Below are 23,161 nucleotides of genomic sequence, written 5' to 3' on the forward strand. Positions count from 1 at the left end.
TTTAAAATGATGACATTGTTGCAGATCATGATAGAAGGACTCCTGGTAGCTACAGATGGACCCTAATCTGTGGTTCCACTTAAGATTTTTTTTTACTTTATCATGGGCAAAGCAATGGGCATTCAGTGGAAACCATACTTTGAATTTTGAATTTGGATCTTTTCCTGGGCTGGCAGCATGCATTACGATCCTCTCTTGTGAGGCTGGGCTGTGGCAGTGAGCCACGTGATGACATGGGGGACAACTGATATCCTCACAACCATTCTGTTACTCACACAGCCATTCACTTTCTCACCTGCTGTTCAGTATCAGTCAATTACATGAAATAATCACCAGTTTATTGTCAAATAGGCTCTGTGTTAGATGATTTTGCCCAACTAAGGCTAATGGAAGCATCCTGAGTAGGCTTAAGGTAGGCATAGGCTAAGCTATGATGTCCAGTACGTTAGATATATTAAACACATTTTTTACTTACGATATTGAGAATGTATGATGTGTTTATAAGGATATATCCCCACTGTATGCTGAGAAAGATCTGTATATCCTCTGGTTCAGGTCCCACTACTTTGGAATAAAACAGTTGCTTTGGCCCATTTGACTTACCTTTCCTTTTCATAGACTTAATGTCACTTGTTTTAGGTCAGCATCCCCCTTTCTCTAAAAGGAAGGATAATTATGGAGATCATTGAAGGGATGTGCTACTTACATGGACAAGGCATAATACACAAGGACCTAAAGCCTGAAAATATCCTCGTTGATGATGACTTTCACATTAAGGTAAATCGTAATCTGAAGGTTTCTAGAAGATTGGGGTGATTTGATTTTAATTCTCCATTGTAAATCCACTTCTGTACCTGGTAGACCACTAAAGGAAGACCTCATTCAGCTTAGAGCTGGCAACAGTGGAGCCAGTGGAAGGTTCTGCTGAGCATTGACAAGAAAGTTATGGACTTGATGGAGTTCATATTACTTATTTACTTATTCTAATCTACATTTTTTATCAGTTTTTTAAAATTTTAAACTGTAACTTACTCCATTGTAGTAAAGGGAACAAGGGGAAGAGGTTTTCCTTTTGTTTACTCAAGAGCAAACTTAACTAGGTGGAACGTCACATCTAATTGGTTTTGGCAGCAGGAATCCAAGCACGAGAATCTGAAAGGGGAAGCAGCACTTGGGGGAGAACTCAGGAACTGCTTACGCAGGCATCTTTCCACTACAAGATTCTGCTTCTAACACTTCCTTCTAGTCTTGGACAGATTTTATTCCTACAACATTGAAAGAAGCTTCCTTCTTTACATTAGTAACATCTTTTATGTATCTCCTGTGTTACAATCTTGGGATTTTAGATCATCACACGCCAAAACCCATACCCATAGGCTTGGATTCCTAGAGGTGAAAGTGAAACTCTCATCTTTGATTTCTTCTTAACTGTATTGTTCTATTGTTCCACACTTTTGCCCTTGCCTCCTCTCTCTGTTCTGTGTCTGACCTTTGTATTTTTCATCTTGCTTTCTTCTCTGTTCCCCCCCACCCCTTTCCTATCCCATCTTCTCTTAGGTTCAGGCTACCCACTCAAAACAACTAGCACTGCTGTCCTTCTCAGGACTTTGGAGTCCTTAGAATCTTGCATCCATGGGCTTCAGGACACCCTTTGGGAAAGCTAAAGGTGTGGTATGTTGTCACCATTGGCTGTACAGATTTGCTGAGAAGAAAATACGTTTTCTTCCTAGCCCCCAAAATAGTTGAAAAAATATGCAGAGTAAATGAGGAATTCAAATAAACATGTTTTGCTGTAGTTCATGTCAGAAATGACTTCTGCTTTTTCTCTCCCCTCCCCTGCCCCTAACCCCACTAGCAGATTCCATAGTTTTATTGCATAACTCTGAGATACCAGAATTTCACATGGACATTTCTTAGGGGACATTGTCCAACTAGTTGAAGAAGCACAAAGTTTCTATGAATCTGTTAAGAATTAGCTGCTCTACCTAGTGGAAATTTCTGGAAATCCACTCTACCTCCCATCTATTAGTTAACCCCCAAATTTAAAGACAAGTCTGATTTGCCTGTGGTTCTCACAGAATAATCCCATTTGCTCTCTTGCAGATAGCTGATCTTGGTGTTGCTTCCTTTAAGATGTGGAGTAAACTGACTAAAGAGGAACATAACGAGCAGAGGAAATTGAATCGAGTCTCTAAGAAAAACGGTGGAACCCTTTGCTACATGGCCCCTGAGCATCTGAATGACATCAACGCAAAGCCCTCAGAGAAGTCAGATGTGTACAGCTTTGGCATAGTACTTTGGGCAATATTTGCTAATAAGGAGCCCTACGAAAGTAAGACATTTGTAGAGGAGTGAGGTGTTAATCAGACCTGCTGAGTAAAATAGCGGCCTTCAGTGAAGTCGGTTAAGACTTATCATGTCTGTTCATTTCACATCTTTCTCACCCACTAGACCATAAGCTACACAGGGTCTGGGACCATATCTGATTTCTTCAGTGCTACTTTACCAGTATCTGCCCACACAGTGCCTGGAACACAGTAGGTGCTCAACACCATGAGGTTGAATAAAAGTAATTTCAGTTTGGGAATCAGGGATCATAGGACAAGTAGGAGACTTGATGATGTATCTGAGTTCGGAAGGTGCCATAAAATTCCGGGATTCTTCCTGGACAAGAAAGCTTGCTTGCTTCTGCTTATGAGACATGTACTTCATACTTGATTCATTCACTTGCTCCCTTACTCGAGAATCATTTCTTTTCAGTACTTACTGTGGGCACTTTAATTCAAATTAAGAATGAAGAGGTGAGAAAACACATGGTTCATGTAGGAGAACAGATACAGAAGTAGTCATTCTTTAGATTAATGGATATTCTCTGGTCCCATTTTTTGGGGGTGATTATCAGCTCCCCTGGTTTAATGATCACCCATTGCCAAGGCCTCTAAAATCTCTTATATTTAGCCCTGGCCTGGATATCCACTTATATGTTATGTCCATTACACTTACCAGAGGAACCCCAAAGCAACATGCCCTAAATAAACTTATCTTCTGCATGTTCCCCTTGTAGTCCACTCAGCTTTGCTCTTCTCATGTTCAGAAAATGGCATTACCATCTACCTACCAAGTTGCTGGACCAGAAACCTTATGCATCCCAGTCTCAGCTTTACCCCTTGTTTCCCACATCCAATCAGGCATCAAAATCTATGAGTTCAAGGTATTCATACACTTCTACCCCCACCAAACTCTGCTGGCCACACCCTCTATTTCTGCTGAAGCCTGCTTATGCCATTCCCCATTCACACTGCAGCCGAGTTGGTCATCCTAAAAGGCAAGTGTGACCATCTCTCATCTATTTAAATCTTTCCAAGGCTCCCTGGGCCTTTAGGATAAAGTTCAAATTCTTCAGTATGGAATATAGTGCCCTCTCTGATATGGCTTTTCTGTCTTTCTCTATCCTTATTCCTTATCTCTCTTTTCTTAGTCCGTATGTCCAGTGAGAATGAACTACTCATAATTCCTGGGACACTTCATGATTTTGGGGACTTCCAGTCTATTCATATCCTGCTTCCCTAGCCCGGAATCCTCCTCTCTGAGTCCTCCTTCCTGATTCTTTACGTGGATAAATCCTGCTTATTTTCTTGAGTCAGCAAAGCCTTCTCTGACCTTCTAGTCACAGTTGTGTTAGAAGAACCCTTTGTACTCCTTGAATAGCAGTTAACCACTCTATATTCTCAGTCACTCTCAATAGACTGAGCTCCTTACAGGTAAGAGCTATACCATGTTTGTTTTTGTATTAAAATCTGGAGTATGCCTTTGGTTTTATTTATATATTCTATTTGTTCTACCAGGTGGCCACCTTGTGATGAATTCTGTCTCTCCTTGCCAAGGTTAAATGTTGTTTGATCATCTGGACAGTAGACTATGTCAGTGCCTTGTCAGGGGGTCATTCTGCCTCTATCGGATGAGGCATCTGGACTAAAAGCACAGCCTAGGGAGAGAGATTAGCAGCTTTGTCCAAGTTCTGCCACCTCCCTACCTGAGACACACAGGACTTGAAGAGAAAGTCAACTTAAATCCTTCTTTGCTTTATAGATGCTATCTGTGAAGAGCAGTTGATAATATGCATTAAATCTGGGAACAGGCCAAATGTGGAAGACATCCTTGAATACTGCCCAGAGGAGATAATTAGCATCATGAAGCAGTGCTGGGAGGCGAAACCAGACATTCGACCAACATTTACTGGTAAGGGCATCTTTCATGACCTGAACATTGCCAGTGAGGCGATTTTTTCCTAGGAAGATGTAATCAAGAAGTTGCTTTAAGTTTTCAGAAAACTCAGTTCCACTGGTGATTTCAAATTGATTTTCTAGATTTCAAACATTTTGTTCAATGAAAAGATACCATCCCTCTCAAAAGCATGAAGGCCTACAAGGTGCTCTTATTTCTTTTTTGTTTCATAATTAACTTTTTAAAAATTGTGTTAAGATTGGGGCATCTGGGTGGCTCAGTGGGTTAAGCCTCTGCCTTCAGCTCAGGTCATGATCTCGGGGTCCTGGGATAGAGCCCCACATCGGCTCTCTGTCAGCGGAGAGCCTGCTACCACTGCCCACACTCTTTGCCTGCCTCTATGCCTACTTGTGATCTCTCTCTGTCAAATAAATAAATGAAATCTTTAAAAAAAATTAAAAAATGAAATTTCTAAAAACAAAAAATAATTGTGTTAAGATATACGTAACATCATTGACCATGTTAACCTTCTCTTAAGTGTACAGGTCAGTGGCATTAAGTACATTCACAGTGTTGTGTGTCTCTCGCCACCACCCATCTCGAAAACTTCTTCATCTTCGCCAACTGAAACTTTGTACCCATTAAATACCAACTCCCCATTCCCCTTCCCCCAGCCCTTGGCAACCATTCTAACTTTTCATCTCTCTGAATTTATTGTTATTTCTATTATTACATAAACAGAAAGGTACTACTCTGCGTACCTCATGTAAGTGGAATCATACAGTATTTGTCCCTTTGTGCCATGCTTAGTTTAGTCAGCATAATGTCCAAGCTTCCTTCATGTTATAGCCTGTGTCAGAAGTTCTTTCCTTCTTATCACTGGATGGTATGTATTCCGTGGTGTGTATAGACATTTTCGTTATTCATTCATCTGTCGATGGATACTTGGGTTGCTTCCACTGGCCTCTTTGTCTCTTAGCTTCTATTATTTCTTCTCTCTCCCTTTATGTAGCTGACATCATTGGAAATGTATGTTCTCATTTAGATTGGGCCTGTAGTAGAAGAAGAGGAAAAAGGATATGGATGTTTTGTCACATCCTTGCACTTCTTCCCACTCCCCTAGGTTATCTAGGATCTTGCTAAGATCCTAGATGCAGAGGAAACATGGAAATTAGAGGAAAGACAATCAGTTGAGCAAAAAATAAATAGCAAGAAGTCACTTAGGAGCCTGTTTCTGCTATGAGAAAACAGAATTAAAGCCCCGCCTACAACTACTACCAAGGATTAGAGGGTTAACTTTGGTTTATTTGCTTGTTTTCTTACTCTCTTAGTTGGTCAATTTTCTCCTGACTTGGTCTTGTCTCTTGTTTTATGCCTTTTTCACTTTTTTAAAATTAAAGTTCTTATTTTGAGATAATTGTAGATGTACGTGTGGTTGTAAGAAAAACACAGAAGGGTACTGGCTGCCTCCATTGGTAGAGTGTGGGACTCCTGATCTCAGGGGTTGTAAGTTTGAGCCCTAGGTTGGGTATAGACATTACTTTAAAATCTTTAATTAAAAAAACAAAACAAAACAGGGGCACCTGGGTGGCTCACTCAGTTAAGCCTCTGCCTTTGGCTCGGGTCATGATCCCAGGGTCCTGGGATCAAGCCCTGCATTGGGCTCCCTGCTACGTGGGGACCCTGCTTCTCCCTGTCCCTCTGCCTGCTACTCCCCCTACTTGTGCTCTCTCTCTCTCTCTGTGTGCCAAATAAGTAAAATAATATCCTAGGGGGGAAAAAAGAAGAAGAAAAGAAAAGAAGTAACATAAATATTCCTTATCCTTTTACCAAGTTTACTACAATGATAACATCTGGTCAAACTATAGTATGGTATTACAAGTAGGATATTGGCATTGATACAGTCAGATACAGAACATCTCCATCACCACAAGATTCCCTTATATTGCCCTCTTATAGCTACATCCACTTTCCTCCCCAGCCCCACCCCCCTTCTTCACCTTTGTCAATTACTGATCTGTCTCCATTTCTATAATTTTTTTTGTCATTTCGCAAATGTTACATAAATAGAATCATAAAATACTTTTTGGAAACACTTCAGGGTTGACTTTTTGCCACTCAGCATAAATCCCTGGAGATTCGTCAAGGCTGTTGTGTGTATTAATGATTTGTTGCTTTTCCTTGTATTGTATGGTGTGAATGTACCACAGTTAGTTTATTCTCACCTCAAAGGAAATTTGTTCCCAGTTTTTGGCTGTTAAACACTGCTGTAAATATTCATGTTACAGGTTTTTATGTGAATATAAGTATTGACTTCTCTGGAATAAATACCCAGAAGTGAGATAGCTAGGTTGTACAGTAGTTTCATGATTTTTTTGTGTGGGGGGAGGGGTTTTTTTGCCACTGTTTTTCAGTGGTTGTACCATTTTTTGTTCCTGGCAGCAGTGTCAACCACCAGTGATCCAGTTTCTCGGCATCCTTGCTAGCATTTGATATTGTCACTATGTCATTTTAGCCATTCTGATAAGTATGTAGTGAAATCTCACTGTGGTTTTAATTTGTATTTCTCCAATGGCTAATGATATTGAATATGTCTTTTTTTGTGCTTATTTGCTATTTGTCTATCTGCTTTGGTAAAATATTGCTTTACTAACTTTTGCCCATTTTCTACTTACATTGCTTGTTTCTTTTTAACTATTGAATTTTGAATGTTCTTTATATATTCTATATAGTATTCCTTCATTGGATATGTGGCTTGCAAATATTTAATTCCAACATGTAGTGCTTCTTTTTAATCCTCTTAGAAGCATCTTTCACAGAATAAAAGTTTTTGATGAAGTCTAGTTTATTAATTTTTCCTCTTATGGATTGCACTTTTGGTGTCCAACCTAAGAACACTGTCAGGTTTAGCTTTCAAAGATCTTATAATGTGTTTTGTTCTAAAATTCTTAAAGTTTTACATTTAAGTCTGTGTTAAGTATTTTTTTCTATAATTGTCAAGGAAAATTTTTAATTGATAACCAAAGAACAATAGCACAGAACTAAATATTTGATTTGTCTTTCTTACCTGTTACTCAATTTATATTTTATTGGAAAAATAACACAATCCATTTTGAGTGAATTTTTATATAAGATGTGTGGCTTAGGTTAAATCTCATTTCTTGCCTATCAATATCCTCTTGTTCAGCACCACTTGTTGAAAGTCTTTCTTTCCAGGCTCAGTCGGTTAAGTGTCCACCTTCAGCTCAAGTCATGATCCTGGAGTCCCAGGATCAAGCCCCACCTCAGGCTCTCTGCTCAACGGGGAGCCTGCTTCTCCCTCTGTCCCTCACCCCACTCATTTACTCTCTTTCAAATCAATAAATAAAATATTAAAAAAAAAAGAAAGTCTGTTTTTCCTCTATTGAATGGCTTTTTCTTCTTTGGCAGAAATAAGTTGGGATATTTATATGCACTTATTTCTGAGTTCTCTATTCTGGTCCATTGATCTGTGCATCTATCCCTCTGCCAATACCCAGTCTTAATATAATGGTAAGTCTTAAAACCGAGTAGACTGATTCTTCCCATTTTTTTTTTTAATTTAAAAAGTTCTTTTAGCTATTCTAGTTCCTTTGTCTTTCCATATAAAATTTAGAAAAAATCTTGTCTATAAAGAAATCTCACCCTGATTTTGATAGAAATTATGTTAAATCAGCATATCTATTTGAGGAGAATTGAGATCTTTACTATATTGAGTTTTGTAATTCATGAACACAATATGTCTCTTCATTTATTTATATCTTCTTTGATTTGTTTTATTGGTGTTATATAGTCTTTAGCAGACCAGTCCTATATATTTCTCTTTTTTGAGCAATTGTAAGTCAGTTGTATTTTAAATTTAGGTGTCCATTTGTTCATTGCTAGAATATTGAAATATAGTTGGTTTCTTTGTGCTAATCTTATCTTATGACCTTATTGAACTGACTTATTAGTTCTAGGAGTTTTTTGGGATATCTTCTTTAGATTTTCATGTCATCTCCAAATAGAGACAGTTTTCTTTCTTCCTTTCTGATCTGTATGACTTTTATCTCCTTTTCTTACTTTATCACATTGGCTAGAATTTCCAGCATTATCTTAAATAAGAGCAGAGAGAGCAGACATCCTTACCTTTCTCAGTATTAAAAGAAAGCACTCAGACTTTCAGTATGAAGTATGTTAGCTGTAGATATTTTGTAGATACTCTTTATTACTTGATGAAGTTCACCATATTTATTCTTATTTTTCTGAGAATTTATCATGAATGCGTTTTGAATTTTGTGAAATGCTTTTCCTGCATTGATTGGTATGGTGGTATGTTTCCCTTCTTTTAATTGTTAATATGGTGAATTACACTAATTGTTTAATACCTAACCAGCCTTGCATCCCAGGAATAAAACCTATTTGGTAATGGTGTGTGATTCTTCTAATATATTGATAAATTCCATTTACTAATATTTCATTAAGACTTTTCCAAGTATAGTCATGAGGACATTGATCTATAACTTTCTGCTTTTTGTATTATCTTTGTCTGGTTTTGATATCAGATTAATATTGGCTTCACAAAATAAACTGAGAAGTTTTCCCTCCTAATTTTTGGAAGAGAATGGGGGTAAGTGATGTTAATTCCTTTAAAGTTTGGTAGAATTCTCCCAGGAAACTATCCAGGCCTGGAAATTTCTTTCTTTCTTTTCTTTCCCTTCTTTTTTTTTTTCTTCCTGGAGTTTTTAAATTGAAAAGTTGATTTCTTTAGTAGTAAAGGAGCTATCAAGATGATCTGTTTTACATCAGAGTAATCTGTTTTATATCAAAGTAGTGTATCAAATGGTTTGGTAGTTCTACTTGTGGTAGTTTGTATTTTTTGAGGAAATGACATTTCAATTAAGTTATCAAGTTTATATATGTAAAGTTGTTTGTAGTAGCTCTCATTATTGTTTAGATATCTGCAGTGTTTGTAGTGATATCCCCTGTTTCATTCCTGATACTGGTTATGTATGGCTTCTGTTTTCTTTTGTTAGTCTTCCTGTTAATCTTTTTAAATAACCAGCTTTTTGTTTCATTGATTTCCCCTATTGTTTTTGTTTTCCATTTCATAGATTCCTGTTCTTCATCATTTCCTTTCTTCTACTTTTTGTTTGTTTTGTTCCTCTTTTTATAGGTTCTTAAGGTTGGAACTTAGATTACTGATTTTGATTTGAGACCTTTTCTCTTTTCTAATGTGTATCTAATGTCCTTCTCAGCACTGCTTTAGTTATGTCCTGCAAATTTTGATATATTGTTATTTTCATTTACTTCATTGCATTTTTAAATTTTCCTTGAGACTTTCCCTTAGATCTATGCATTATTTAGAAGTATGTTGTTTAGTTTCCAGGAGTTTGGAGATATTCTTGTTATCTTTCTGTAACTGATTTCTGGCTTAATTTCATTTTAGTCAGAGAATATGTTCTATGTGTTTAACATCTCAAATTTATTGAGGTTTATTTTTTGGCCCAGAATATGGTGTATCTTGGGATATGTTCTGTGGACACTTGAAAGGAATGGATTATTCTGCTGTCTTTGGGTAGAGTGTCCTGTAAATCTAGATTAGATCCTATTGATGATGTTGTTGAGTTCTTTTATGCCTTGGCTGATTTTCTCTCTAGTTCTTTGAATTACTGAGAAAGAGATATTCAAGTCTACAACTATAATTGTGAATTTGTCTATTTCTGCTTTTAGTTTTATCATCTTTTGCTTTATAGATTTTTCCATCTCTGTTGTTTGGTGCATATATATTTAGGATTGCTGTGTTTTGATGGAGTGATCCTTTTATCATTATATAAATGTCCCTTTTGTATCCAGCAATTATCTTTGCTCTGAAGTCTACTTTGTTGGATATTAATATAGCCACCCTTCTTTCCTTTTATTAATATTTATTTATCTTTCCCCATCTTTTTACTTTCAATTGTGTATAATCATGTGAAGTGAGTTTCTTGTGACAGCATGTACTTGGGTCATGTTTCCTTAATCTGTTCTGTCAATGTCTGTCTTTTGATTGGTGTTTTTAGACCATATTAATTTAGTGTAATTTTAATATGTTAGAGCTCACATTTGCCATTTTATTTTGATTTTTATTTGTTCTTTGTTTCTCATTTCTCTGTTTTCTCTTTGTTGCCTTCCTAGGCATTCTTGAACGTATTTAGAAACCCATCTGAATTTATCAATAGTATAGTATTTTTTTTCTTTCTTTTCTTTTTTTTTTAGAAAGAGAACATGCATGAATGAGCAGGGAAGGGGCAGAGGGAGAGAATTTTTTTTTTAAAGATTTTATTTATTTATTTGACAGACAGAGATCACAACCAGGCAGAGAGGCAGGCAGAGAGAGAGGAGGAAGCAGGCTCCCGAGAGCCCCATGCAGGGCTCGATCCCAGGACTCTGAGATCATGACCTGAGCCGAAGGCAGTGGCTTAACCCACTGAGCCACCCAGGCACCCCGAGGGAGAGAATTTTAAGCAGGCTTCATGCCCCAGCACAGAGCCCAATGCGGGGCTCCATCTTACAACCCTGGGATCATGACCTGAGCTGAAATCAGGAGTCAAACACTTAACTTACTGAGTCACCCAGGCTCCCCTGAACTTATCGATAGTATATTTGAGGATAGTTTTTCCAATGGATACTCTAGGTGTTAACATTGTCTGTACATAATTTATCACAGTATATTGATGTTATTTTACCAGTTTGAGTGAAGTATAAAAACTTTACTTCCTTTATTTTCCTTTACCTTCCTCTGTATAAAATTGCCTTAAATATTTACTCTACATATATTTAGAATACATTGACATTGTTACAGTTTTGCTTCAACTGTCAGTGATAGGTGGTGGGTATTATGGAGGGCATGTATTGCATGGAGCACTGGGTGTGGTGCATAAACAATGAATTCTGTTACACTGAAAAGAAATTTTAAAAAAACGCAGTCCTTAAATTAAAACAACAACAACAACAACTCAAAAAGAGAAAGAAAGCCTATTGCATTTACCCATATTTTTGATTACTGTGTTTTGGGGTGTTTTTTATAGTACTACTTCTGACACTAAATGTGTCACAACTAGCATTCAATTAAATCTTAACATTAACCACCTGGAGTTATTATTAGACTCCACAGGTTTAAGGGCTTAGCCCAGCTATAAGATTGTCTCCACTTTAGACACCAGGTGCAGATAGTATGCCCAGGTTACCCACACTTCTCCACAAAATACAAATTTGAGAGTCCTCATAAAACCGTCTTAAGGTTCAATAATTCACTAGAACTCATAGAACTCAGGAAAGCATTTTATTTACATTTACTGGGGTATTATAAAGGATACAACTCAGGAACAGCCAAAGGAAGAGATTCATTAAGTTATTGGTGGTGGGATTGGTGTGCCACATAGCTCCCATGCCACTTTCCCAACAGTGTACTCAATGTAGTCACTACTGGAAGCTCTCCAAACCCCATTTTTTAGAGGTTTTCATGGAGGCCTCACTAGGTAGGCAATATTAATTAAATCACTGGTCATTGGTGACTGAACTAAATCTCTAGTCCCTCTCCTCTCCCTGGAGGTCAAAGAGCGGTACTGAAAGCTCCAATCTTATAATCATAACTAGGTGTTTCTGGTAACAAGCTCCCATCCTGAAGCTATCTAGCCTCTCTACCTCATCCCTCTAGCCAGGAGCTGTCTCATTAACATAGAAAAGACATTCTTACTGCTTAGGGGATCCCAGGGATTTTGAGAGCTCCCTGCCATGAATCAGCTGAAGCTGGGAGAAAGAACAGATATTTATTTTTTAATTACACCACATGTGTTCTTTCTTCCTCCCTGATGTTCCAAGGTATCATTTTTTATCATTTCCTTCTTGTTTAGGAAGTTCCCTTAGCCATTCTTTTAGGGTATGTCTGCTAGGGACAAATTATCATAGTTTTTCTTCATTTGAGAATGTCTCGAGCTTACTTTCATTTCTGTAGGATTTTTTTGCTGGGTATAGGATTCTGGGTTTACAGTTCCTTTCTTTTAGGACTTAATAAATACTGCGCCACATACTCTGGCCTCCATGGTTTTAGTTAAGAAATCCTTTTTTTTCTCTGGGTGCTTTCACAACTTATTCTTTATCTTTCAGAGGTTTAATTATTATTGGTCTTGGTATGAATTTGTTTGGGTTTATTCTGTTTGAGTTTTGTTTTGATTTTTGAATCTATAGGTGTATGTCTCTTCCTAAATTTGAGAAGCTTTCAGCCATTATCTCTTAGAGTACTTTTTTCAGTCTTTATCGTTTCTGAGATAGGGATAACAAAAAATGTTAGATCTTATGTTATAGTTTCACTTGTCCCTGAGGCTCTCTACACTTTTTTACCCACAGTTTATTTTCTTTCTCTTGATCAGGTTGGTTTATTTCTTTCATTTTGTTTTTCAGCTTACTGATTGTCCTTTTCCCCTTTATTCTGCTGTTGAACTCATCCATTTTGGTTTACTATATTTTTCAGTTCAAAAATCTCATTGAACTTTCTTTTATATCTTGTTTCTTTCTTAAGACTTCCTATTTTTTTTAAGATTATTTATTTGATAGAGAGAGAGTGAGAGAGAGAGAAAGAGAGAGAGAGCATAAGAAGGGGAATGGTGGGCAGAAGGAGAGGCAGGCTCCCTGCTGAGCAGGAAGCCCAATGGGGGACTTGATCCCAGGGTTCTGAGGTCATGACTTGAGCTGAAGGCAACCACTTAACTGACTGAGCCACCTAGATGTCCCTCTTTTTTCATTTGTTTTAAGCTTATTTGTAATTGCTTATTGAAGCATTTGTATAGTGGCTGTTTAAAAAGTTTTAAACAGTGAATTCTACTATCTCTGGTATCTTGGCATTGGGATCTATTGATTGTCTTTTTACCTTCAGTTTTAGATCTTCCTGGTCCTTAGTGTGATGAGTGATTTTTCTTTTGAAACTTGTACATTTTCTTACAATGTTAGGAAATTCTGGATCTTCTTCAAGCTTTCTCTTTTACCTGGCCATTTCTGACATGGCTTTGGCAATGGAAGGCGCTGCCACCCTGTTTGACAGGTAGAAGTCCAGGTTTTCTACTGAGCCCTGTTGACACCTGAGTTGGGGCGGGGGCTCTTTATTTGTACTGGTCAGGGCGGAAGTTCCAGGGGAGTCCACCTGGTCTCTACGGACACTGCAGTGGATGTGAAAGTTGTGACTCCCTGTGGGGCCTTTCCTGACACTTCTCCATTAGAATGGGTGGGAGTGCCTTATTACTGCAAAGTAAGGTTGTGAGTCCAGTTTACACTCATAGTCCATTGATACCGTGGAGTGGAGGGGCTCGTTACCATCTGGCAGGAAGGGTAGCCCTGGTTTCCCGTTTGGCCTTCTCTGACATCACCCTGGGGGGGTATTGGAGTATCCTGTTACTGTTGCATGAGGTTGGAAGTCTTAGGTCTCCTTACTTGGCCTTTGCTGGTGAGTTAAGAGTGGAGCCACAGTGTTTTCTGTGATATTTGGCTGGAGAATGGTTATTGACTAAAGGTCTTCTGTCTTCCTAGGCTACCCCTTGCTTTGTCCTTTGGCTAGAAAGAGCAGGTTTTTGTTAGGGTTTTTTTTTTGTTTGTTTGTTGGTTTTGTTTTGTTTTTATTGTTTTGTTGTCAGCTTCCTTGTCTGGGATCTTAGAGGCAAAAAGAAATCCTGGTGAAGTCATCACCATGTCTTTCCGATCCCAAAGTCCCTAGTTGGTTTGCTCTTTCCTTTCCTCCTTTCAGACTCTTTTTTATGTTTGTTTTCATGTGTGATATCAAGGGGGTTCTTGTGCTTAGAGGGAGAAATGAGGAAAAGTATGTCTACTCCATCTTCCTGAAAGTGGAAGTTGCCTTTTTCTTTTAAGACTAGCAGCTTTTAAGTCTTTATATCAAATCCCTATACTCAGTATTCTGTCCTATAATAATTCTGATTCCAGAGAGAGAGAAACAAACAGTCTGTCCACCCCTGTTGACTTGGAGAGGAATTTATATTAGATAGGATTTTGTGTTACAGCTGCAGAAACATGCTATTAGGCAGCATCTCCTGGTTTCCAGTGTTATTTTGTCCCTCCTTCTGTACCCCTAGTTATTAGGCTTATTAGTCTCTTCATGTAAGTTAGTGATCTGGCATTAAAATTTTGTTTTACTGCTCTGTCCACAGATTAAGGTAAGTAATTCAAAGATAATAGATTACTAATATTTAAATTTTACTTTAGAAAATACCTAAGAAGCTTAAAGTACTATTTTTTTAATACAGGCCTTGAAGAAAAATTTAGGCCTTTTTATGTAGATCAATTAGAAGAAAATGTAGAAGACGATGTGACAAGTTTAAAGGTAGGTAACCTAGCAGGTACTCAATGCATTAACAACATATTAAAGCATATATATTATCAATCTTGAAAATCAAAGCAATATAATTTGTTACCAAGCTTTGAGGTAAGCGAGCTTGATAACCACGTGTAACAAAATTAGCAATTTTATACAGAAATCATCAAGTTGGCATATTGGACCCATTCACTGGAATAGAATTAAAAGTACCATAGGTGGATTGGTCATTTTGAGGAATTCTTGAATGACAGAAAGCCAACAGAATTATATTTGCTGAGTCATAGAACAGAAAAAGAAAATGCTAACCCGGGAGGAGTCAAGATGGCGGAGAAGTAGCAGGCTGAGACTACTTCAGCTAGCAGGAGATCAGCTAGATAGCTTATCTAAAGATTGCAAACACCTGCAAATCCATCGGCAGATCTAAGAGAAGAAGAACAGCAATTCTGGAAACAGAAAAACAACCACTTTCTGAAAGGTAGGACTGGAGGAAAAGTAAATCCAAAGCAACGGGAAGATAGACCCCGGGGGAAGGGGCCGGCTCCCGGCAAGCGGCGGAGCAACGGAGCACAAAATCAGGACTTTTAAAAGTCTGTTCCGCTGAGAGACATCGCTCCAGAGGCTAAACTGGGGCGAAGCCCACGCGGGGTCAGCGTGGCCTCAGGTCCCGCAGGGTCACAGAAGGATCGGGGGTGTCTGAGTGTCGCAGAGCTTGCGGGTATTGAAAAGGGAAAGCCGGCTACAGAGACAGAGCCGACAGCTCACAGCTCGGGGTTACCTTGAACCGGTCGCAGGCTCGGTGAGCTCGGAGCGCGGCCGGAGGTCAGGCAGACGGGAGTAACTGGGCGCTGTTCTCTGAGGGCGCACTGAGGAGTGGGGCCCCGGGCTCTCGGCTCCTCCGGGCCAGAGACCAGGAGGCCGCCATCTGTATTCCCGTCCTCTGGAACTCTACAGAAAGCGCTCAGGGAACAAAAGCTCCTGAAAGCAAACCCCAGCGGATTACTCAGCCCGGATTACTCAGCCCGGCTCCTGGTAAGGGCGGTGCAATTCCGCCTGGGGCAAAGACACTTGAGAATCACTACATCAGGCCCCTCCCCCAGAAGATCAACAAGAAATCCAGCCAAGACCAAGTTCATCTACCAAGGAGTGAGGTTTCAATACCAAGGAGAGCAGCAGAATTCCAGAGGAGGAGAAAGCAAAGCATGGAACTCATGGCTTTCTCCCTGTGATTATTTTAGTCTTGCAGTTAATTTAATTTTTTCTTTTTCCTTTAACTTTTACCCTTTTCTTTTTTAACGTGTTTTAACTAGTTTATCTAATATATATATATTTTTCTTTTTTATATTTTTCTTTATTCATTTTCTTTTTTTAATTCTTTTCTTTTCTTTTTTGTTTTTCTTTTTCTTGTTTTTCTTTCTTTCTTTTTGAAACTCTTTTTATCCCCTTTCTCCCCCCTCACGATTTGGGATCTCTTCTGATTTGGTTAAAGCATATTTTCCTGGGGTTGTTGCCACCCTTTTAGTATTTTACTTGCTCCTGCATATACTCTTATCTGGACAAAATGACAAGAAAGAAAAATTCACTACAAAAAAAAGAACAAGAGGCAGTACCGAAGTACCAATACAGACATTGGTAATATGTCAGATCTAGAGTTCCGAATGACAATTCTCAAGGTTCTAGCCGGGCTCGAAAAAGGCATGGAAGATATTAGAGAAACCCGCTCGGGAGATATAAAAGCCCTTTCTGGAGAAATAAAAGAACTAAAATCTAACCCAAGTTGAAATCAAAAAAGCTATTATTGAGGTGCAATCAAAAATGGAGGCTCTCACTGCTAGGATAAATGAGGCAGAAGAAAGAATTAGTGATATAGAAGACAAAATGACAGAATAAAGAAGCTGAGCAAAAGAGGTACAAAGCTACTGGAACACGAGGGGAGAATTCGAGAGATAAGTGACACCATAAGACGAAACAACATTAGAATAATTGGGATTCCAGAAGAAGAAGAAAGAGAGGGGAGCAGAAGGTATACTAGAGAGAATTATTGGGGAGAATTTCCCCAATATGGCAAAGGGAACGAGCATCAAAATTCAGGAGGTTCAGAGAATGCCCCTCAAAATCAATAAGAATAGGCCCACACCCCATCACCTAATAGTAAAATTTACAAGTCTTAGTGACAAAAAGAAAAAACTGAAAGCACCCCGGGAAAAGAAGTCTGTAACATACAATGCTAAAAATATTAGATTGGCAGCTGACTTATCCACAGAGACCTGGCAGGCCAGAAAGAGCTGGCATGATATTTTCAGAGCACTAAACGAGAAAAACATGAAGCCAAGAATACTATATCCAGCTAGGCTATCATTGAAAATAGAAGGAGAGATTAAAAGCTTCCAGGACAAACAAAAACTGAAAGAATTTGCAAACGCCAAACCAGCTCTACAGGAAATATTGAAAGGGGTTCTCTAAACAAAGAGAGAGCCTACAAGTGGTAGATCAGTAAGGAACAGAGACAATATACAGTAATAGTCACCTTACAGGCAATACAATGGCACTAAATTCATATCTCTCAATAGTTACCCTGAATGCTCATGGGCTAAATGCCCCAATCAAAAGACACAGGGTATCAGAATGGATAAAAAAACAAAACCCATCTATATGTTGCCTCCAAGAAACTCATTTTAAGCCCGAAGACACCTCCAGATTTAAAGTGAGGGGGTGGAAAAGAATTTACCATGCTAATGGACATCAGAAGAAAGCAGGAGTGTCAATCCTTATATCAGATCTATTAGATTTTAAGCCAAAGACTATAATAAGAGATGAGGAAGGACACTATATCATACTCAAAGGATCTGTCCAACAAGAAGATCTAACAATTTTAAATATCTATGCCCCCAACGTGGGAGAAGCCAACTATATAAACCAATTAATAACAAAATCAAAGAAACACATCAAGAATAATACAATAATAGTAGGGGACTTTAACACCCCCCTCACTGAAATGGACAGATCATCCAAGCAAAAGATCCGCAAGGAAATAAAGGCCTTAAACGACACACTGGACCAGATGGACATCACAGATATAGTCAGAACATTTCATCCCAAAGCAACAAAATACAAATTATTCTCTAGTGCACATGGAACATTCTCCAGAATAGATCACATCCTCGGTCCTAAATCAGGACTCAACTGGTATCAAAAGATTGGGGTCATTCCCTGAATATTTTCAGACCACAATGCTCTGAAGCTAGAACTCAACCACAAGAGGAAGTTTGGAAAGAACCCAAATACATGGAGACTTCCTTCTAAAGAATGAATGGGTCAACCGGGAAATTAAAGAAGAATTGAAAAAAATCATGGAAACAAATGATAATGAAAATACAACAGTTCAAAATCTGTAGGACACAACAAAGGCAGTCCTGAGAGGAAAATATATAGCGGTACAAGCCTTTCTCAAGAAACAAGAAAGGTCTCAGGTACACAACCTAACCCTACACCTAAAGGAGATGGAGAAGGAACAAGAAAGAAACCCTAAGCCCAGCAGGAGAAGAGAAATCATAAAGATCAGAGCAGAAAGCAATGAAATAGAAACCAAAAAAAGAATAGAGCAAAGCAATGAAACTAGGAGATGGTTCTTTGAAAGAATTAATAAAATTGATAATCCCCTGGCCAGACTTATCAAAAAGAAAAGAGAAAGGACCCAAATAAATAAAATCATGAATGAAAGAGGAGAGATCACAACTAACATCAAAGAAATACAAAGTATTATAAGAACATACTATGAGCAACTCTACGCCAACAAATTTGACAATCTGGAAGAAATGGATGCATTCCTAGAAACATATAAACTACCACAACTGAACCAGGAAGAAATAGAAAGCCTGAACAGACCCATAACCAATAAGGAGATTGAAACAGTCATTAAAACTCTCCAAACAAAAGTCCAGGTCCAGATGGCTTCCCGGGGGAATTCTACCAAAATTTTAAAAAAGAACTAATCCCTATTCTCCTGAAACTGTTCCAAAAAATAGAAATGGAAGGAAAACTTCCAAACTCATTTTATGAGGCCAGCATCACCTTGATCCCAAAACCAGACAAGGATCCCATCAAAAAAGAGAGCTATAGACCAATATCCTTGATGAACACAGATGCGAAAATTCTCACCAAAATACTAGCCAATAGGATCCAAAAGTACATTAAAAGGATTATTCACCACGACTAAGTGGGATTTATTTCAGGGCTGCAAGGTTGGTTCAACATCCACAAATCAGTCAATGTGATACAACACATCAGTAAAAGAAAGAATAAGAACCATATGATACTCTCAATAGATGCTGAAAAAGCATTTGACAAAGTACAGCATCCTTTCCTGATCAAAACTCTTCAAAGTGTAGGGATAGAGGACACATACCTCAATATCATCAAAGCCATTTATGAAAAACCCACCACAAATATCATTCTCAATGGAGAAAAACTGAAAGCTTTTCCGCTAAGGTCAGGAACACGGCAGGGATGTCCATTATCACCACTGCTATTCTACATAGTACTAGAAGTCCTAGCCTCAGCAATCAGACAACAAAAGGAAATTAAAGGCATCCAAATCGGCAAAGAATTCAAACTCTCACTCTTCACAGATGATATGATACTATATGTGGAAAACCCAAAAGACTCCACTCCAAAACTGCTAGAACTTGTACAGGAATTCAGTAAAGTGGTAGGATATAAAATCAATGCACAGAAATCAGTTGCATTTCTCTACACCAACAACAAGACAGAAGAAAGAGAAATTAAGGAGTCCATCCCATTTACAATTGCACCCCAAACCATAAGATACCTAGGAATAAACCTAACCAAAGAGGCACAGAATCTTTATTCAGAAAACTATAAAGTACTCATGAAAGAAATTGAGGAAGACACAAAGAAATGGAGAAATGTTCCATGCTCCTGGATTGGAAGAATAAATATTGTGAAAATGTCTATGCTACCTAAAGCAATCTTACACATTTAATGCAATTCCTATCAAAGTACCATCCATCTTTTTCAAAGAAATGGAACAAATAATTCTAAAATTTATATGGAACCAGAAAAGGCCTCGAATAGCCAAAGGGATATTGAAAAAGAAAGCCGAAGTTGGTGGCATCACAATTCCGGACTTCAAGCTCTATTACAAAGCTGTCATCATCAAGACAGCATGGTACTGGCACAAAATCAGACACATAGATCAATGGAACAGAATAGAGAGCCCAGAAATAGACCCTCAACTCTATGGTCAACTAATCTTCGACAAAGCAGGAAAGAATGTCCAATGGAAAAAAGACAGCCTCTTCAATAAATGGTGTTGGGAAAACTGGACAGCCACATGCAGAAAAATGAAATTGGACCATTTCCTTACACCACACATGAAAATAGACTCAAAATGGATGAAGGACCTCAATGTGCGAAAGGAATCCATCAAAATCCTTGAGGAGAACACAGGCAGCAACCTCTTGGACCTCAGCTGCAGCAACATCTTCCTAGGAACATCGCCAAAGGCAAGGGAAGCAAGGGCAAAAATGAACTATTGGGATTTCATCAAGATCAAAAGCTTTTGCACAGCAAAGGAAACAGTTAACAAAATCAAAAGACAACTGACAGAATGGGAGAAGATATTTGCAAATGACATATCAGATAAAGGACTAGTGTCCAAAATCTATAAAGAACTTAGCAAACTCAACACCCAAAGAACAAATAATCCAATCAAGAAATGGGCAGAGGACAGGAAGAGACATTTCTGCAAAGAAGACATCCAGATGGCCAACAGACACATGAAAAAGTGCTCCATATCACTCGGCATCAGGGAAATACAAATCAAAACCACAATGGATATCACCTCACAACAGTCAGAATGGCTAAAATCAACAAGTCAGGAAATGACACATGCTGGCGAGGATGCGGAGAAAGGGGAACCCTCCTACACTGTTGGTGGGAATGCAAGCTGGTGCAACCACTCTGGAAAACAGGATGGAGGTTCCTCAGAATGTTGAAAATCCAACTGCCCTATGACCCAGCAATTGCACTACTGGGTATTTATCCTAAAGATACAAACGTAGTGATATGAAGGGGCATGTGCACTCGAATGTTTATAGCAGCAATGTCCACAATAGCCAAACTATGGAAAGAACCTAGATGTCCATCAACAGATGAATGGATCAAGAAGATGTGGTATATATACACAATGGAATACTATGCAGCCATCAAAAGAAATGAAATCTTGTCATTTGCGACAACATTTATGGAACTAGAGCGTATCATGCTTAGCGAAATAAGTCAGGCAGAGAAAGACAACAATCATATGATCTCCCTGATACGAGGAAGTGGTGATGGAACATGGGGGCTTAAGTGGGTAGGAGAAGAATCAATGAAACAAGATGGGATGGGGAGGGAGACAAACCATAAATGACTCTTAATCTCACAAAACAAACTGAGGGTTGCTGGGGGGAGAGGGGTTGGGAGAAGGGGTGGGGTTATGGACATTGGGGAGGGTATATGCTTTGGTGAGTGCTGTGAAGTGTGTAAACCTGGCGATTCACAGACCTGTACCCCTGGGGATAAAAATATATGTTTATAAAATATAAAAAATTAAAAAAAAATTAAAAAATAGAAAAAAAATAAATGAATAAGTCACAGGAAAAAGAAAATGCTAACCCAACACAGTTACAAGTGTTGGCTCCTCCCCCTGGTTCCCTCACACTAAGCAACAGATGGGAGCCAAATCTGCCTCAACCTGAAGCAGATTTGGTGTCTGAGGCCCAAGAGGTATGTCAAAGGTTGTTAACAGCTAAGTAAGAGAAGCAAAGACCTTCCCTACATGCATACTTAGGAAACAAGTTGCTGGCATAAGTCTTACAGCAACATGCTGCTATAATCATGAGGGGAAGACTACAGTAAATAAAACAGACAGGTATATGGAGTTTTAAAATCAAGATACAAAATGAGTCAAGAATTACCACTTTTGAGGGATACCTACTCCAAAAGGAGAGGTATCCAATGGAAACTATTCTTGGGCATCCAAAGGCCATCAGGAAGGACAGATAGTCCCTAAAGCTAAAAAGCATTACCATAGTAGTCAGGAATATTTCATAATGATAAAAAGTTCAATTCACCAGGAAGGTAATAGCAGCTTTAAATATGTATATGCCCTTAATAACATGGTTTCAATATATACAAAGCAAAACTTGACAAAACTCAAAGGAGAAATAGACAAATTGGGGATTTTAATACAGATTTCTTACTGATAGAACAAATGGACAAAAAAATTAGTAAGGATATAGAAAATTTGAAGAACATGATTAACATTTGACTGAATGGAAATAAATAAAACGCTGCATTTAATAACTGCAGAATGCTTACTTTTAAAGGCTTTTCAGGAACATACAGAACATACTTTACAATTGACCATGTCTTGGGAAATAAAACAATTATCAACCAATTTAAAAGGATTGTAATCATGGGGCATCTGGGTGACTCAGTGGGTTTAAGCCTCTGCCTTTGGCTCAGGTCATGATCTCAGGGTCCTGGGATCAAGCTCCACATTGGGCTCCCTGCTCAGCAGGGAGCCTGCTTTCTCCCCTTTCTCTGCCTGCCTCTCTGCCTACTTGTGATCTCTGACTGTCAAATAAATAAATAAAATGTTTAAAAAATAAATAAAAAAATAAAAGATGGTAATCATATAAAGAATTTTCTCTGATTCTATTTTAGTTATACTCTGATTTAGTTATTTAGTTATGCTCCGATTTTAGTTATCTTAAAATTAGAAAATCTCGTGTGATTAGAAGTTACGAAATATATTTTTAAAATATTTTATTTATTTATTTGTCAGAGAGAGAGAGCGTGCACAAGGACGCAGAGTGGCAGGAAGAGGCAGAGAGAGAAGCAGGCTCCCTGCTGAGCTAAGAGCCCTGTGTGGGACTTGATCCCAGGACACCGGGATCATGACCTGAGCAGAAGGCAGTGGCTTAACTGACTGAGCCACCCAGGTGTCCCAAGAAATATATTTTTAAATACCCTGTGGATCAAAAAGGAAATCACAATAGAACTTAGAAAAATTTAAAACTGAAGACTAACAGAAACACTACATATTAAAACAAAATGAAAATATGACTAAGAAAAAAAACTTAAAGGAAATACCAAAATTTTAATTTTGTGCTTGAAATGGAGGCAGTAAATGTAGTTTCTGTTTAAATATAATTCTGTATCTTTTATATATTTTCAATAATGGATAATACCACTTTTATAGCAAAAAAGAATTTCTTTATCTCCTTTTTTTTTTAAGATTTTATTTATTTATTTGGGAGACGGACAGTGAGAAAGAGCATGAGAGGGGAGAAGGTCAGAGGGAGAAGTAGACTTCCTTCCCATGGGGCTGGGAGCCCAATGCAGGACTCAATCCCAGGACTCTGGGATCATGACCTGAGCCTAACTGAGCCACCCAGGCACCCTCTTTTTCTACTTTTTTATATTTTGGTAAAATATATGTAGCATAAAACTTGCTATCTTACCCATTTTTTTCTTTTCTTTTTAAACGATTTATTTATTTTAGAGAATATGTGC

At 38.3% G+C, this 23,161-nt stretch overlaps 1 protein-coding gene across 3 annotated transcripts in view; it reads left to right on the plus strand.

Annotated features, from left to right (window-relative positions):
* The window catches only part of RIPK1 (receptor interacting serine/threonine kinase 1), a 47,549-nt gene that overhangs the window by 15,895 nt on the left and 8,493 nt on the right, over window positions 1-23,161 (plus strand). For all 3 annotated transcript variants that reach the window (XM_082730879.1, XM_082730881.1, XM_082730880.1), the window contains 4 exons: window positions 640-777; window positions 2,104-2,332; window positions 4,090-4,239; window positions 14,511-14,587. In XM_082730879.1, coding sequence (XP_082587005.1) covers window positions 640-777; window positions 2,104-2,332; window positions 4,090-4,239; window positions 14,511-14,587 — 594 coding nt within the window. The remainder of the gene's footprint in view (window positions 1-639; window positions 778-2,103; window positions 2,333-4,089; window positions 4,240-14,510; window positions 14,588-23,161) is intronic.

Source organism: Mustela nivalis (genome assembly GCF_964662115.1).
Source record: "Mustela nivalis genome assembly, chromosome: 5".
Classification (NCBI taxonomy): Eukaryota; Metazoa; Chordata; class Mammalia; order Carnivora; family Mustelidae; genus Mustela; species Mustela nivalis.